This window comes from Rhinatrema bivittatum, chromosome 5, assembly GCF_901001135.1.
Source record: "Rhinatrema bivittatum chromosome 5, aRhiBiv1.1, whole genome shotgun sequence".
Lineage (NCBI taxonomy): Eukaryota > Metazoa > Chordata > Amphibia > Gymnophiona > Rhinatrematidae > Rhinatrema > Rhinatrema bivittatum.
Window position 1 is genome coordinate 53,931,131 of NC_042619.1, and position 18,296 is coordinate 53,949,426.

Here is an 18,296-nt window from a genome sequence, read left to right on the forward strand (position 1 = left end):
TGATATCTCGATCGAATGTCGGTATACAAAATAAATAAATAAATAAATAAATAAATATTAGGGAGTAGCTTGAGTACATCTCACTTGTTCTGGATTGATCTGACTGAATGCTAAGGAATGAGAAATGACTATTTACCTGATAATTTCCTTTTCTTTAGGATAGTCAGATGAATCCAGCTTCCCTCCCTTGGCTGCCAAATGATTGCACATTGATCCTCCTGTGTGCCTATGTGTTACAGGGATTACTGGTGTTACTCCAGTCCCTTTACTAGTGTTATTACATTCTTGTCTGAGCTCACTGTTGCCTGTTGGCTGAGTATTGTTTGTTTGTTTGTTTAGACATTTTATATACCGTCATTCCATATATAGAGCACAACAGTTTACAAAGTGACATTCATAGTTATAACTTAACAGACAATTATTGGTTACAGATGAGGTATTCCTATTCAGGCATTAATATTTGTCTAGAGAGTTTTCTATTACATATCAATAACTGGTCTAGTACTTAAAGCAAGGAGTACAGGGAATTCAAATGATAATTTTCTACTTCATTTATTCTCTCATTGGATACATTTTTGAGTTTCGATTTAGTCATTCTTCTCTTTGTGGCTCTCTATTTTCTGGTGTTTTCAGTTAGTTTATACGCATTTTTGAATAGCCATGTTTTTAGTTTGCATTTGAATCTCTCTTTCTATCAGGTAAAATACGTTTTGAAATGGTTTTCTGTTTTTAATCAAGTCTTTTGCTAGTCTGTCCACAGTTGCTTTTGAAGAGAATACTAGCAGGTTGATGTCAGTGCAGGAGAATATATATACTGTGACGTTAGTTTGCTCTGTCTCCATCTGCTGGTAGAAGTGCATAACCCACTTGTTCTGAATTTATCTGACTGTCCTAAAGAAAAGGAAATTATCAGGTAAGTAGTAATTTCTCATTCTGGTTCCAATGCTACCAGACATGCAGAGGAGGTCCCTTGATTAATACATTTTGATTAGTCATTCATGAATTTGTAAGTAGTCGTTTTTTTGTTGATTTCAAAGGTTGTTGATAGCAGTGCTCTCTAATTAAAGATTTCTTGCACCCAGCATTTTTCCTATGACCCTAATGATTGTTCCTGTTTGTTTGTAGTCGCCAGTGCCACGTGCCATTTCAATCGATGCCAGTGCAGCATCACAGCCGTATGTCCTCCCAAGCTTCCTCCGTAACCGGCCTGCTGCATTCCGTGCCCTCACCAGTGGCCCTAGCAACTCAGCTTCCGCCCGTCATGCCACCCAGCCAGCAGCTTCCACCAGATGCCTTCGGCATTGTAGAGCGAGCGCAGCAAATGGTCGAGATTCTGTCAAAGGACAACCGCATGCTGCGCCAGCAGTTGGAAGGACACTATGAAAAAACAGACAGACTCCAAAAGGTAGGTGCAACCCTTTGGCGCGAAGCTTTGCTGAGAGCTTGCCCTGTGTTTTTTTTTCCACAAGAGAAAGGAACATAGGAAGCCCACCGTGTCCGGTAGGTTGGCTTTTGGGCTGGGCTGGATTTAAAGTTATCGTGCCCATTGTCAGAGGCCCCCACAGGTGGGAGGGTTCAACCACAGAAATCAAAGAGCAGTAAAGGGGGATCCTAGTTTTTGGACGCCTTCAAAATTTAATTCCCTAGGCTTGTGCCTATGTTGCCTATTCTTAAATCCAGCCCTGCACAATGTTACCCTCTGAATGCTAGTTCATCTACAGGAGTTCATTCTGCGGCCTGCTGATTCATAAAAAGGGTCTTATAGGGCACAAATAAATAGGACAAAATGGTTTCCAGATCAATCTCATGGTATTCATGAAAATATATATTTCTTTTTAAGTTTACCCATTTCAATTTCAGGGGTTCAACTGTGACAGGATGAGGGACAGTCAAAGAGAATGAATATAGAAGGAAGGTTCTGCCTGCATCCTATTCAAATCACAGTATATTTTGGTTTGATATGTGCAAAATAGAAAAATGTATGCATCTGTTTCTTTCACTGCTAATATCTTATTGTAGGTTGATGCCTTGTTGGAAGAGACGTTGGACCAGTTTTTGTAGCGGGGTGCTGGCAACCCGTTTTGACTCCTATATATCATGGAAACCAGCACCCCCTCTTATGTCAACCCAGGGAAACTGCTACACCCTTAATTTCCAGCACCTATGCCCGTCAATCCATGTAGGGGGTAATTTTGTAACGTCTAACATAGGTTTCACAAATTTTCAAGCTTGCGATCATTTTTATAAGACTGTTTTGAAAGTAATCCCAGCAAAAGTATGTGCACACAGTTACGCCCAGTGATGGATTTAGGGTTTTGCCGTCACTAGGTGATGTCGATGCTGTGTTCCTCCACCTTCCCCTCCCTGGAAGTTCAGGCAACAAGGAGCAGAAGATATAAGGTATAACCTCATAGTTTCTTGGGGTAACTCAGGAGTAGATTCTGTGGCAAATATTATTTGAAAATTCTGAAGCTCATTGACAAACATTTCCATCTTTTATTTTATCTTATTAAAATAAAGTCGTTTTCCAACCTTACTTGCGTCTGTGAAATTTATTTTATTTTTATTGGGTGAGAAAAAGAAATCAAGTATCAGTACAGGGAAGGGATCTCAGAGATGGGGAGAGGAGGACAGAATGGGGAGTAGTAGGGAGGAGGACCAAGAATAGGGTAAGGAGAAGGTGAAAGAACTGAGGATGGGGGAGGAATGTAGAAAGGAAAAGTGACTGAGGATGGGGGAAGGAGAGGAAAAGAGGACCGGGGATAGGGTGAATGGAATTTGAGAGAGACTGAGGAAGGGGGATGGGGAATTTCTGAAATCTGGGATATTGAAGAAGAGGGAGAGGGAGGGAGGTTATGAGATTGAGGAAGGAGAGGAGAGGATGGGAGGATGGGGGTTCCAGGGGAGAAGGAAAAGATGGAGGGGGGGGAGAATCTAGACTCAAGGGAGAGAGAATTTAAATTGTAGAGGAGAAGAATAGAAGATGCAGGTGGCCCTACGGCAGTGGTTCTCAACCCTGTCCTGGGGATCCCCTCAGCCAGTCGGGTTTTCATGATATCCACAATGAATATGCATGAGAGAAAATTTGCATACACTGCCTCCATAACATGCAAATTTTCTCTCATGCATATTCATTGTGGATATCATGAAAACCCGACTGGCTGGGGGGGTCCCCAGGACAGGGTTGAGAACCACTGCCCTACGGTGTTCTGGTCCTGCTCCCCTTTGCATCCCTCTCTATAATCCTACCCAATCTGGCACACACACACACTCACACACACACACACACACACACTCACTCGCTCACGTCCATTCTCTCTTACATACACAGACACTGCCTCCCTCTCCCACACATACAGACACACTCCACCCAGCTGATCCACTCCTATGCCCCAGCATCTCTCTCCTCACCCTCTAATGATCTCGAACTCAACCTCTCCTAACTTCCACAAAATGATCCCCCTTTGCTCTCCCTGCTCCAGGCTCATGCCCTTACTTCTCCATCCCTAAATGACAAGAGGGGAGAGGCTAGAATAGGGAGCAGAATAGCTCTTCTGTATTTGCTATCTATCAGGCCGATACAGTAAGGACGCGAAAGAAAGAGTGCGGCAGTGCCGGGCGCACCCGCGTTTGCCGCACGCACAGTTTAGATCACATACCGCTCGATACAGTATTTAAATGACACGCAAATACAAGCCACGTCCAAAGCGTGTCCATGAAGCGCAATTCATTTTACTGAATAGAGCGCTATACAGCGCCTATACAGTATCCTGGTTGCGCTGGTACCTGTCATTTCAAATGTCATTTGAAATGACAGGTACCAGGAAGTGGATGGTTCACCTGTGCGCGCAGCTCCGATTTTCCGCCTCCTTCAGACGGGCAAGAGACGAAATTTCACGGGCAAACTTTCCCCCAGCCCCCGCTCACCTGCCCTGGCCACGGCCACGCAAGCCCCCAGCAGCAGAAGGCGTCCATGGGTGCCAGTCTCCCGTGTGGGCGCGCTGACAGCTCCGGAGCAGCCCCAGTCCTCTCTTCCCTCCTCCCAAGCGGCTTCAGCAGCAGCCCGGGGCGGATCGGGCGCTCCCCATGCGACGCGCGGCTTCCAGCAGCCTCCGCTGGCAAAGGTGCATGAATGCCCGCCTGTACGTGCTTCAGCGCACGCCGTGACCTTGGTCGTCCAGCCGGGCGTTCAGGTCACGGCGTGCGCTCATGCACCTTCACCGGCGGGGGCTGCTGGAAGCCGCACCTCGCATGGGGAGCGCCCGATCCGCCTCGGACTGCTGAAGCCGCTCTCGCCGCCGGCTGCCCCCGGGAGGCAGGGGAGCCGCGGTGCGCGCCTCGGGAGGAGGGGAGAGAAGACTGGGGCTGCTCCGGAGCAGTTCTTGTTTCTGCTGGCGACGTATCTGTTTGTCATTCAAAAGAAAATTCACATGCAGTAAGTTTGTTACAATTTATTCACTATTTGCTTTAATAACATGTCGAGTCGTTTTCTCTCTTTTGTTCCTGGCTGACAGCTTAATAGCATCATTTCAGCTTTAGTATTGCTGCCACTTTAGTAATTATTTCTCCTTTGCAGTGAGCTTTAACACTGTTCATTTTTGAATTTATTTATTTATTTTATTTATTTATTTCTTTTGTATACCGACATTCGATCGAGATATCACATCGGTTTCCAGATAACTAAAGGAATAGGGTGATAACAGCCCTATTTTACATTATAACATGGTATTAAATAGATATAAGAATATTTTACATTATAACATGGTAATAAATATAACAAGAATATTTTACATTATAACATGGTAATAAATATAACAAGTTGTAACAGAACTAACAGGAGTACATGGAACATTAGACTATAGTATATAACATATGTACATAAATGGCTTGTTGATGAGGATAAATTATGGTAAGGAGAGCAGGGAGTGTAGAGGGGGGAGGGGAGAGAAAGGGATGTGTGGGAGGAAGGTAGTGATAGGGAGGGAAAGGGTGCTCTCGCTGCTAAGTTCACCACACTAACGCCAGGTAAGGGTAGGCGGTAAATTAGCAGGTTAAAGACGCGGCAAAACAGCGGGTTAAAAAGGCGATAATCGGGCCGCTTGTTACTGTATCGGAGGGAATAGCTAATCCGATCGTTTACATATCCTATACATGCCGCGGGAGGAAAGGGATACGCATTGGTTTCAGGAAGCAGTAAGGATTGGTAAAAACGGATAGTGAATCGTGGGTTAGACTTACACGGTCAAATTGTGGGTACAAAGCGGGTTAGAAACAGGGTAACCGCGGCCGCGCTTTACTGTATCGGCCTGTATGTTTGCTTCAGGCTCACCCTCTCCCCTCCTGATACCTGTGTGCTGACTGGGAAGTGAGGCACTGGATCAGGAAGCAAAAGACTATTCGTGGCTGAGTGAGATTCAGCACAGCCAGAAGACAGCAAATCTTCAGCCAGCCTGATGCCCCCAGATGATTGCCACCCTAGGCACAGATCTAGTATTCCTGTTGACAAATACAGGCCTGACTATACAAAACTTTGCATACTAAACAGCAGGTAGAGAGAATTTATGCACATATATTTTAAAATAAAAAAAGTATATGCATAATTCCAACTCCACCCCAGTACCCTTTTCTCTCCTATGTGCATAAAAGTACAGGCATATGTTGGCTGTACTACTACTGTACCCACAGAAGTCCCTTTGAAAGTTACCCTCCCTATTTTTAGCTGATATTTACTTAAAGGTACATTTATTGTTCCTGTAAATATGTTTGTAATTGTTGTATATATAATAGACTGCTTGAGGACGTCTACCAGGAAGGTGTTCTTTTAACTGATACTTTTATTGAATGTGAAGGTGCAAGTTCTGAGGACAAGCATGATATGTAGCCTTCACAAGAGAGTGACATCCGAAGGAGTCTGGTCAGTGAGATGATCGCATTCCTTTCTAGAGCCTTCTTCATACTGTACTGAGCATGTACAAGTCATCCCATAGTGCTCCCCTCAGTTTCACTTTTTCTACAGTCAGCAGTGAGTGATCTCACGCACGAATCTTTCCTTTATTACTGTGTCATCTTCGCATGGCCTGTCTCAGTTCAACCTTCTCCGATCATTTTAAACTCGTAGACAGTTTTTTTCCATCATTGTAGAAATTTCCTGTATTTTTTGCATAGCTCTGTATTTTATCGGCATTGGTGCATCAAGTAGCATTGGTTGGGTTTTTGTTAAAATCAAGTCGTTTGAGTTCACAGTGACTATTTCTCATCTGATGTTCATCAAAGAGAAGAGGGCCAGTGGTTTCATCAAGTACCCACAGTGCAAACGCATTATATCTGTCATGGATTCCCATGACATGCATATGTTTTGTTGGGGAGTTGAACACAACGGAGTCCATCGATCCTACCTAGAGCTTATGAAAAAGCTCTTTGGAATATATACAGTAAATCCTAGCCATATGCATTGGAGGCATCAAGATCAAAGGGCCAGGAGCTGCAGTGAACGCTGACAATGCATTGATATCTCTGAAAGATCACACTTTGGGGGTGAGCATCGATAGAGGCCATGGAGCTAGGCCATCATCTAGCTTCACCCATCTAAGAGAAGTGAAGGATTCTGCTTCATTAGCATCAACAATGAGGAAAATTGATGTGGAGCATCAAGCAGTGGTAAAGAGGCATTCACATTGGTCCCGGAGGTGCACAATGTCAAGAGCAGGGAGTTACTAGCAACAGCCATACATCCTCCCAAGCATCCCTGCAGAGGGGGCCACTCATCCTCAACAGAATCTAGAGGATTACAACAGCCTCCTATGTTACGGCTGTGGCTGCTGTGCAACCGCCTCACCACCAGGGGCCCCTCTAGAGCTGGCTTTCCTGACAGGCCCAGTCCATCTCCTCTGTCCACTCTATGCTCTGGGTGTGCCCTTATAACCCTGCCTGACAGTTGCCTCGGTGCTTCGGCATCGAGCTCACCTGGGCTCCCTGCTCTAGCCTGCCTTGCCCTGCCTTCGGGCCTTCTACCTTTCCTTGCCTTGCCCTGCCTTCGGGCCTTTCCTTGCCTTGCGTGGCCTTCGGGCCTTTCCTTTCCTTGCCTTGCGTGGCCTTCGGGCCTTTCCTTTCCTTGCCTTGCGCGGCCTTCGGGCCTTTCCTTGCCTTGCCTTGCGCGGCCTTCGGGCCTTCCTTGCCTTGCCTTGCGCGGCCTTCGGGCCTTTCCTTGCCTTGCCTTGCGCGGCCTTTGGGCCTTCTGTCTTGCCTTGCGTGGCCTTTGGGCCTTCTGCCTTGCCTTGCGCGGCCTTTGGGCCTTCTGTCTTGCCTTGCCTTGCGCGGCCTTTGGGCCTTCTGTCTTGCCTTGCCTTGCGCGGCCTTTGGGCCTTCTGTCTTGCCTTGCCTTGCGCGGCCTTTGGGCCTTCTGTCTTGCCTTGCCTTGCGCGGCCTTTGGGCCTTCTGTCTTGCCTTGCCTTGCGCGGCCTTTGGGCCTTCTGTCTTGCCTTGCCTTGCGCGGCCTTTGGGCCTTCTGTCTTGCCTTGCCTTGCGCGGCCTTTGGGCCTTCTGTCTTGCCTTGCCTTGCGCGGCCTTTGGGCCTTCTGTCTTGCCTTGCCTTGCGCGGCCTTTGGGCCTTCTGTCTTGCCTTGCCTTGCGCGGCCTTTGGGCCTTCTGTCTTGCCTTGCCTTGCGCGGCCTTTGGGCCTTCTGTCTTGCCTTGCCTTGCGCGGCCTTTGGGCCTTCTGTCTTGCCTTGCCTTGCGCGGCCTTTGGGCCTTCTGTCTTGCCTTGCCTTGCGCGGCCTTTGGGCCTTCTGTCTTGCCTTGCCTTGCGCGGCCTTTGGGCCTTCTGTCTTGCCTTGCCTTGCGCGGCCTTTGGGCCTTCTGTCTTGCCTTGCCTTGCGTGGCCTTTGGGCCTTCTGTCTTGCCTTGCCTTGCGCGGCCTTCGGGCCTTCTACCTTGTCTTGTCTAGCCTAGTCTTGGTGGCCTTCGGGCCTTCGGTCTTGCCTTGCCTTGCGCGGCCTTCGGGCCTTTTACCTTGTCTTGCCTTGCCTTGCCCTGCGCGGCCTTCGGGCCTTCTACCTTGTGCTGTGTATGGTCTTCGGACCTTCTGCCCTACCCTGCCTTGCTTACTGTGCATGCGGTCCTACGGGCCCTCTGCTCTATTGTCTGTGTGTGTTTGGCCTACGGGCTCTCTGCCCTGCTTACTGTGTGTGGCCTACGGGCCTTCCGTGTGTGTGTGGCCTACGGGCCTTCTGACCTGCCTTGCCCCGCTTACAGGTGTGTGGCCTACAGGCCTTCTGTGTGGGTGTGGCCTACGGGCCTTCTGGCCTGCCTTGCCCCGCTCACGGTGTGTGGCCTACGGGCCTTCTGACCTGCCTTGCCCCGCTTACGGTGTCTGGCCTACGGGCCGTCTGTGTGTGTGTGGCCTACGGGCCTTCTGACCTGCCTTGCTCTGCCGCCTGCCCTGACCCAGCCTAGACCCAGACACTGCTTCTTGCTGTCTGCCCTGACCCAGCCACGGTTTCCAGCCATCCCTGTCTCTCTCCACCTGGAGCCACCCCTTTGGGTGGTGTTCACTACCCCTGAACTCAGCCCAAGCGTAACAGTATGCCGAAGCCATAAATTTCCAGGGGAAGAGATAGCTCTGTGTGCTAAACCGGTGAGTCAACCTTTTTTTTCCCTATTACAAGATGCCTCCTTCAAAGTTTTATACCTGCAATTCCTGTCAGACCTTGAATTACCTAAGCTATCAGAACTGTCTAGCCTGTCAACTTGCTGGTCAGGAACACTGGTTGTGCAGTAACTGCAATAAGAGAAATGTCTCTGTTTATCAAGAGTGTTTAAACTGTTCTACTCCACAGCCAGGATGGTGGAAATGTTCCTGTCTTCCGTGCCTTTTGCCTCCAGGCGAACCCTGCCCCCGCTGCAAAGCTAACGGGCCATCTGTTTCTCCCAAAAGCTCAGCTAGTTCTACTACCGGGCGTTCAGCTTCTGGCCCAGTTAGCAACATTATTTCATGTAGCAGTTTGTGGATTAAGCATTCTAGCACTTCATCTCTGGACACTTTTGAAAAAACTTGCTACCAGGAAACAAGTATTAATTCTGAAAATCTTAGAACTCACCGGGTTAAGAAGCCTTCTATAACTTCCACGCTAGAGCCTCAGAAACGAAAGCTGAGAGAAGTAATTAACTCTAGCAGAGCTCTGCTTCCCACAGCTGCACTTAAGACACTAACGAGCACCTTCCCGAGACGTCCTAGAACTGCCTGTGCCCTCTCTAAGCAGCCCCTCCAGAAACAAAAGCAGGAGCTTCTGACTCAAAGTATCAAGCCCACGGCAGTACAATCTTTGTCCTCCCTGCGCCTTAATTCTAACCTTGTTGCTCTGCCTTCCAAGCATGCTGCATTACCCCATGCGAGGCCTGAACCTGTTTCATCACCCCAAGAGGGGTCCAAGTCTGCTGCATCTCCCCGCAAGGGGTCCAAGCCTGTTTCATCATCCCGAGAGGGGCCTGAACCTGTTTCATCACCCCAAGAGGGGTCCAACTCTGCTGCATCTCCCCGCAAGGGGTCCAAGCCTGTTTCATCACCCCGCGAGGGGTCTGAACCTGTTTCATCACCCCGAGAGGGGTCCAAGTCTGTTTCATCACCCCGCAAGGGGTCCAAGCCTGTTTCATCACCCCGAGAGGGGCCTGAACCTGTTTCATCGCCCCAAGAGGGATCCAAGCCTGCTGCCTCACCCCAAGAGGGGGCCAAGCCTGCTTCATTGCCCCGAGAGGGGCCTGAACCTGCTACAACGCCCGGAGAGGTGTTCGAGCCTGTTTCATCGCCCCGAGAGGGGTCCGAACCTGCTACAACGCCCGGAGAGGTGTTCGAGCCTGTTTCATCGCCCCGAGAGGGGTCCGAACCTGCCACAACGCCCGGAGAGGTGTTCGAGCCTGTTTCATCGCCCCGAGAAGGCGCCGAGCCTGCTTCATCACCCCGAGAAGGCGCCGAGCCTGCTTCATCGCCCCGAGAGGGGTCCGAACCTGCTACAACGCCCGGAGAGGTGTTCGAGCCTGCTTCATCGCCTCGAGTGGAGTCCGAGCCCGCTGCTTCACCCCCGGAGGGGCTCGAATCGGTCCTGCTGCTGGCCCCGGAAGGATCTGAACCGGCCCTACTGACAGACTGTGTCTCTCAGCCGTCTGAAACTGCTGAACTGGTTTTGCTGCTGCCCCTGGAGGGGTCTGAACCGGTCCTGCTTCCGCCCCCGGAGGGGCTCGAACCGGCCTTGCTGCCGTCCTCGGAGGGGTCCGAACCGGTTTTGCTGCTGCCCCTGGAGGGGTCTGAACCGGTCCTGCTTCCGCCCCCGGAGGGGCTCGAACCGGCCTTGCTACCGTCCTCGGAGGGGTCCGAACCGGTTTTGCTGCTGCCCCTGGAGGGGTCTGAACCGGTCCTGCTTCCGCCCCCGGAGGGGCTCGAACCGGCCTTGCTGCCGTCCTCGGAGGAGTCCGAACCGGTCTTACTGACAGACTTTTTGACTCAGCCATCTGAGTCTACTGAACCGGCCCTGCTGCCACTCCCAGGGGGGCTCGAACCAGCCCTGCTGCCGTCCCCGGAGGGGTCCGAACCGGTCCTACTGACAGACTTTCTGACTCAGCCATCCGAGCCTACTGAACTGGCCCTGTTGCAGTCCCCGGAGGGGTCCAAACCGGCCCTGTTGCAGTCCCCGGAGGGGTCCGAACCGGTCCTGCCAACAGACTTTGTTATTCAACCATTTGAGCCTGCTGTACCGATCCAGCTGCCGACTCGGGAGGAGTCTGTGCCGGCCCTGATGCCGACCCTGGAAGGGTCCGGACCGTCCCTGCTGTCGTCACAGGAGGGGTTAGCACCTGCCTTGTCGTCTCAAGAGGGGTTATGGACTATTTCACTGCCCCAGGTGGGGTTTGTGTTCCCCTTGTCACCCCAGAAGGGGTTATGGACTGTTCTGTTGCCTCAGGAAGGAATGGAACCTGCCACCTTGCCCCAGAAGAGGTCTAACTCTGCCGCCTTGTCCCAGGAGGGGTTATGGATGATTTTGCTGCCCCAGGTTGGGGTTGTGTCTGCCTTATCACCCCAGGAGGGGTTAGGGACTGCCTTGCTGCCTCAGAAAGGAGTTGAACCTGCCGCATCGCCCCCGGAGGGGTCTGACTTTATTATTGAGTACCCCCTGCAAAAATGGGACCCTGGAGGAGGGGGAGGCCTTGAGGGGGGGGTACTGTTACGGCTGTGGCTGCTGTGCAACCGCCTCACCACCAGGGGCCCCTCTAGAGCTGGCTTTCCTGACAGGCCCAGTCCATCTCCTCTGTCCACTCTATGCTCTGGGTGTGCCCTTATAACCCTGCCTGACAGTTGCCTCGGTGCTTCGGCATCGAGCTCACCTGGGCTCCCTGCTCTAGCCTGCCTTGCGTGGCCTTCGGGCCTTCTACCTTTCCTTGCCTTGCCTTGCCCTGCCTTCGGGCCTTTCCTTGCCTTGCGTGGCCTTCGGGCCTTTCCTTTCCTTGCCTTGCGTGGCCTTCGGGCCTTTCCTTTCCTTGCCTTGCGTGGCCTTCGGGCCTTTCCTTTCCTTGCCTTGCGTGGCCTTCGGGCCTTTCCTTTCCTTGCCTTGCGTGGCCTTCGGGCCTTTCCTTGCCTTGCCTTGCGCGGCCTTTGGGCCTTCTGTCTTGCCTTGCCTTGTGTGGCCTTTGGGCCTTCTGTCTTGCCTTGCCTTGTGTGGCCTTTGGGCCTTCTGTCTTGCCTTGCCTTGTGTGGCCTTTGGGCCTTCTGCCTTGCCTTGCGCGGCCTTTGGGCCTTCTGCCTTGCCTTGCGCGGCCTTTGGGCCTTCTGTCTTGCCTTGCCTTGCGCGGCCTTTGGGCCTTCTGTCTTGCCTTGCCTTGCGCGGCCTTTGGGCCTTCTGTCTTGCCTTGCCTTGCGCGGCCTTTGGGCCTTCTGTCTTGCCTTGCCTTGCGCGGCCTTTGGGCCTTCTGTCTTGCCTTGCCTTGCGCGGCCTTTGGGCCTTCTGTCTTGCCTTGCCTTGCGCGGCCTTTGGGCCTTCTGTCTTGCCTTGCCTTGCGCGGCCTTTGGGCCTTCTGTCTTGCCTTGCCTTGCGCGGCCTTTGGGCCTTCTGTCTTGCCTTGCCTTGCGCGGCCTTTGGGCCTTCTGTCTTGCCTTGCCTTGCGCGGCCTTTGGGCCTTCTGTCTTGCCTTGCCTTGCGTGGCCTTTGGGCCTTCTGTCTTGCCTTGCCTTGCGTGGCCTTCGGGCCTTCTGTCTTGCCTTGCCTTGCGTGGCCTTTGGGCCTTCTGTCTTGCCTTGCCTTGCGCGGCCTTTGGGCCTTCTGTCTTGCCTTGCCTTGCGCGGCCTTTGGGCCTTCTGTCTTGCCTTGCCTTGCGCGGCCTTTGGGCCTTCTGTCTTGCCTTGCCTTGCGCGGCCTTTGGGCCTTCTGTCTTGCCTTGCCTTGCGCGGCCTTTGGGCCTTCTGTCTTGCCTTGCCTTGCGTGGCCTTTGGGCCTTCTGTCTTGCCTTGCGCGGCCTTCGGGCCTTCTGTCTTGCCTTGCCTTGCGTGGCCTTTGGGCCTTCTGTCTTGCCTTGCCTTGCGCGGCCTTCGGGCCTTCTACCTTGTCTTGTCTAGCCTAGTCTTGGTGGCCTTCGGGCCTTCGGTCTTGCCTTGCCTTGCCTTGCGCGGCCTTCGGGCCTTTTACCTTGTCTTGCCTTGCCTTGCCTTGCGCGGCCTTCGGGCCTTTTACCTTGTCTTGCCTTGCCTTGCCCTGCGCGGCCTTCGGGCCTTCTACCTTGTGCTGTGTATGGTCTTCGGACCTTCTGCCCTACCCTGCCTTGCTTACTGTGCATGCGGTCCTACGGGCCCTCTGCTCTATTGTCTGTGTGTGTTTGGCCTACGGGCTCTCTGCCCTGCTTACTGTGTGTGGCCTACGGGCCTTCCGTGTGTGTGTGGCCTACGGGCCTTCTGACCTGCCTTGCCCCGCTTACAGGTGTGTGGCCTACAGGCCTTCTGTGTGGGTGTGGCCTACGGGCCTTCTGGCCTGCCTTGCCCCGCTCACGGTGTGTGGCCTACGGGCCTTCTGACCTGCCTTGCCCCGCTTACGGTGTCTGGCCTACGGGCCGTCTGTGTGTGTGTGGCCTACGGGCCTTCTGACCTGCCTTGCTCTGCCGCCTGCCCTGACCCAGCCTAGACCCAGACACTGCTTCTTGCTGTCTGCCCTGACCCAGCCACGGTTTCCAGCCATCCCTGTCTCTCTCCACCTGGAGCCACCCCTTTGGGTGGTGTTCACTACCCCTGAACTCAGCCCAAGCGTAACATCCTAAGCCTGTGTCACAGCCACTAATACACCTCAGGTGACCCAGGGAGATGTGACCTACTTTCCAGGCTGTTTTAGCATGGTAGTCTTTCAGGAGGAGCTGAACAAAAAAATTCAGGAGACAATGGGCCTCCATATGTCTCTTATTGGTGCATTGTCATTGAGGGTATTGACATTGATTCAAATGGATATCCAATACATTCTAGAAACTCGGAGCACAATAATGCAATCCACCCCAATATCAATTTGCAGTACATCGGGAGAAGAAGCTTCCTGAGCCCTTCTCTGCCAATTAATTGAGGGTTTCTCAAGGGTCTTGGCTACCAGATACGTGTGGACTCAGTCTATCTCTCCAGCTCAAAGTTAGCAATTGGAGTCTGAGTGTTCAAAGGAGTACAGATATGGATCTGAGGACTACTCTGATCAGAAAGAGTCAACAGGTCTTCCCTTAGACCCCTGTCCTCCACAGGAAAGGAGAAAGTTCCCATTAGAGGACCTTTCCTTTGCTGACTTTATTTAAAAGAATCTCTGAGGATATTCCTTATCAGTTTTAGATGAGTCCGAGGTAAAAATGTTGGATGTCCTCTGAAGCATAAGGTGGGCAGTTCCAGTCCATGATATCCTCAAGCATATACAGATTAGAATGTAGGAGACCCCCTCTCTGTACCCTCTGTTAACAGAAAAACAGACTCAATGTACCATATATAGAAGGTTCCAGAATTTCACATACAGCAGTTTCCTCATCAGTCTGTTTTTGAATCAGCTCTCAAAAGGGCAAGAAGTCTAGGAATCATTCTTGGTACCCCTGGGAAGAACTCCACACACTTGACACTCTTGAGAGAAAGATTTATCAGCATAGGCTCATTTCCTTCTAGCTGTTCATGGGCCAATATGTGCATAACATTCTGTAAAAGGTCAAGGATTTATCCAAATTTTTCCCATAACAAAGTTGGACAATCTGATGTCACTAATGGACAAGGGTAAGTGGTGCAGAAAACACTTGATCAAATCCACGTATTATGTTTTCAAGATGGCATTGACAGCCTCTATCATAGAAATTGGTGCCCATAGACTCTTATGGCTGTGGGCTTCACAAGGGAGACCAGATGTTCAGGACAGACTTGCTGATGTGCCCTGCAAGTCTGGGCCACATGCAGAACATGGTAATCCTCCTGAATGTCTGCAACAGAGCACATGGGAAAACTGGTGCTGAATTTATATAAGGGGGAGGGAGGTGACATTTTCTGTTTGCCACAGAATGTAAACAAGTCTGTCAAAAAGAATTAGTGATATTCTCTCTTTGGAGAGAATATCACTGCACCTTTCAGCATCAGGAACTCTCCTTCCTCTTGGAGACCAACGCAGTTGAACCTGGTCCACCAAGGGAAAGAGGGAGTGGATTTAATTCCAAGTATTTGCTTATCTCAAAGAAAACAGGAGGACTCTGTCCTATCTTAGAACTAATGGCTTTGAACAAATTTCTTGTGAGAGAAACGTTCAAGATGATTTCCCTGGGCACCTTAATAGCATTCCTTCAAAAAGGAGGCTGGTTATGTTCCCTGGATTTAAAGGATGTTTACATCCATGCAGAATTACGTTTATGCCACAGGAACTATCCCAGATTTGTAAGAGGGTTTGAGTACTGCCCTTTGGTTAGCATTAACACCCTGAGTATTCACAAATTGTTTAACAAAGGTAGCAGCGCAACTTTGCAAACTGGGGTTGCACATATTTCCTTATCTGATGATTGCCTGGCCAAGAACACTACTCAGGAAGATACAAAATAATCAATGAATAAAACCATTGGGATGTTGGAGCTGCTAAGGTTTGATATACGTGAGCCCATCATTTCAATTGGAATTCATAGGAGTTCTGTTAGACATTACTCAAGCAAAAGCCTTTCTTCCACAAGAAAGGATCATCACTCGGATATCTGCAGTGAAAGAAATGAAGAATGGTCATCAGCTATCAGCATGGGACATGTATGTGGCCTAATGACAGTAAGAGTACATGCAACCACCTTGGCACATCTCTACATGAGGGAAGCCCAATGGACCCTATGATCACAGTGGCTATAAGTCATCCAAGAGACAGTGTATCAGTCATCCTGATAGCAATGGTTACATGGAATAGACTTAGTTTTTGGGTACTTGCCAGGTTCTTATGGCCTGGATTGGCCACTGTTGGAAACAGGATGCTGGGCTTGATGGACCCTTGGTCTGACCCAGTATGGCATTTTCTTATGTTCTTATGTTCTTATCCTGCAGCTCAAGTACTCTCTGTCCTGGTGATTCAGCCAATCAATTCTGGCAAAAGTAATACCCGTCCAAATACCTCCCATGAAATTGTCCTAATCATGGATGTATCCAGCCTGGGCTGGGGAACTTATATAAAGGGGCTCCACACTCAGCGCCTTTGGTCTGCTCAGAAAGAGTTTCACCAAATAAATTTCCTGGAGCTAAGGACAATCATAAGTGTTTAAAAGTCTTTCAAAGATCAGTTGACCAAAAAAATTGCCCTAGTCCAAACAGATAATTGGGTAGCTGTGTTCAAACAAGTAGAGAGAAATAGGCTCATTTCTCCTTTGTTGGCAAGCTATCAAAATATGGAACTAGGCCGTCTCACAGGGGATGACTCTCAGCCACATATTGACCAGGCAAGGAGAATGCCCTGGCAGACAAACCAAGCTGGTACCTAGAATCACATGAGCGGTCCTTGGACGCAGGAGTTGCAAATCAGATATTCCACAAGTGAGGTACAGCCATGTGGATCTATTTGTGTCTTTTCTGAGCAATAAGTTTCCTTAGCTTTGTTCGAGGAGAGAGTTGAAAGACAAACTAGCCTCAGATACGTTCTCCCTAGCTTGGGGTAAGGTTCTTTTGTACATATATCCTTTTTTTCCTCTAGTAGCAAAACTCAGAAGAGACCAAGGGACTATGGTTCTCATAGCCCCAATTGGCCAAGACAGATTTGGTTCCCACTGCTACAGGAGATATCCATCAGGGAACCAATCTGGTTGGGAAATTCCCCCACACTCATCTTGCAGAACCAGGAAACATTACTCTTTCCAAATGTCAAGTCCCTATCTCTCAAAGCCTGGATGTTGAGAGGATAATATTTGATTCCCTGGATCTGCCTGATGATGTCTCTCATATTGTTCTGGTTTCTAAGAAAATTCTACTAGGAAGTCTTATGGCTTCAAGTGGAGGACGCTTGTCTTATAGTGTAAGGCAAAGTCTTTAGATCAGCGGAGGCTAACTCTGATCCTCAAGAGCCACAAAAAATCCTGGTTTTCAGGATATCCACAATGAATATGCATGAACTAGATTTGCATGCACTGTTTCCACTGTATGGAAATCTACCTCATTCCTGTTTATTGTGGATATCCTGAAAACCAGGCCTGTTTGTGGCTTTTGAGGACCAGAGTTGGCCACCTATGTTCTAGACCCTTTCTCCTGCACCACACAAAAACGTCTTGAATACCTTCTGCATCTTTCTAAGTCCAGTCTCAAGACTAAATCTATTAGGGTTTACCTCAAAGCAACTAGTGCTTTTTACCACTATGTATGTATGTATGTATGTATGTATGTATGTATGTATGTATGTATTTATTTATTTATTTATTTATTTATTTATTTAGAATTTTTATATACTGACATTCTCGATACAAATATCAAATCAGGTCAGTTTCCATAGAACAAAACTGTCGCGGTTAAGGCGTTACATTAAACAGAGTTTCTGAACATAAGAACATAAATATTAAATAGACAACAATAACTTGTCAAATAACGTGAATAAATGTAGGGAATAGCTAAAAAGAGGGTAGGCTAAATTGGGATATACAGGTAACAGAGAACAGTGTTGATGGGCATAAACATGAGTAATGCATGAGCTAAAGAACTAATGCATCAACAAAGGAGTCTTTCAAAACAAGTGGGCTGTCCAAATAAGGCGTAATCGGGCCTTGAAGGGATATGGGCGATCATGGAACTTATAGTGGACTATTTTGCTCTTTGACCGGTGTCGGAGTGTTCCTGAGATTCTGGATAGGCTTGCCGGAAGAGCCACGTTTTTAGGTTTTTCTTAAAAGTTAGATGACATGTCTCTTGTCGTAGATCCGGCAGTAATGAGTTCCAGAGGGTGGGCCCGGCTGTGGAGAGTGCTCGTTTTGTTAGTGAAGTTTTGATCGGGGGAGCATATAAGGAACCTTTGTAATTGTATCTGATAGGTCTTTGTGATGTGTGAGGGCGGAGTTGCGAGTTTAGATTTAGGTGGGCGATGCCCATAATATCCTTGTGGATCATTGATAATGTCTTGAAGGTGATTCTGGCTTTTATAGGAAGCCAGTGAAGGCTGTGAAGAATTGGTGTGATGTGGGCTCTTTTATTTGTGTTGGTGAGTAACCTCGCCGCAGCGTTCTGCACCATCTGTAAGGGTTTTGTAGATAAGACCGGAAGACCTAGCAGTAGAGAGTTGCAGTAGTCTAACTTAGACAGAATTATAGACTGGACTACTAGACGGAAGTCACTGAAGTGGAGAAGTGGTTTCAGATTTTTTAGCACTTGAAGTTTGAAATAACATTCTTTAGTTGTGTTGATAACGAAGGATTTAAGGTTGAATTGATTGTCGAGACGCACCCCTAAGTCTCTGACAGAAGGGGAGTGGTAAAGGATAAACTCATATCTATACAGACATTATTTATTAGATTGAGGCTTTCTTCAATTGAAGTCTCTAATCAAGCCTCCTACTGTGTCCTGAGACCTCAAAGTGGTGCTGACCCAGATGATGAAAGATCCCTGACTTATCTGCCTTAAGCCAAGTTTTTCACAGTAGGGTGGTTCTGTGCGTACATCTTAATTTCTTACCTAAGGTAATATCCATAATTGCACCTCAACCAGTCTGTTGTCCTTCCAACATTCTTCCTCAGGCTACACATTCACAAAGGTAATCACGCACTGCATAGTTTGGATAGCAAAATAGCCTTAGCCTTCTACCTGAAACAGACTGAAGTCCTAA

The 18,296-nt window shown here is 49.4% G+C and overlaps 1 protein-coding gene across 5 annotated transcripts in view; it reads left to right on the forward strand.

Annotated features, from left to right (window-relative positions):
- The window catches only part of AMOTL1 (angiomotin like 1), a 232,295-nt gene that overhangs the window by 112,910 nt on the left and 101,089 nt on the right, over positions 1–18,296 (forward strand). For all 5 annotated transcript variants that reach the window (XM_029602369.1, XM_029602367.1, XM_029602366.1 and 2 more), the window contains exon 3: positions 1,126–1,405. In XM_029602369.1, the coding sequence (XP_029458229.1) occupies positions 1,126–1,405 (280 nt within the window). The remainder of the gene's footprint in view (positions 1–1,125; positions 1,406–18,296) is intronic.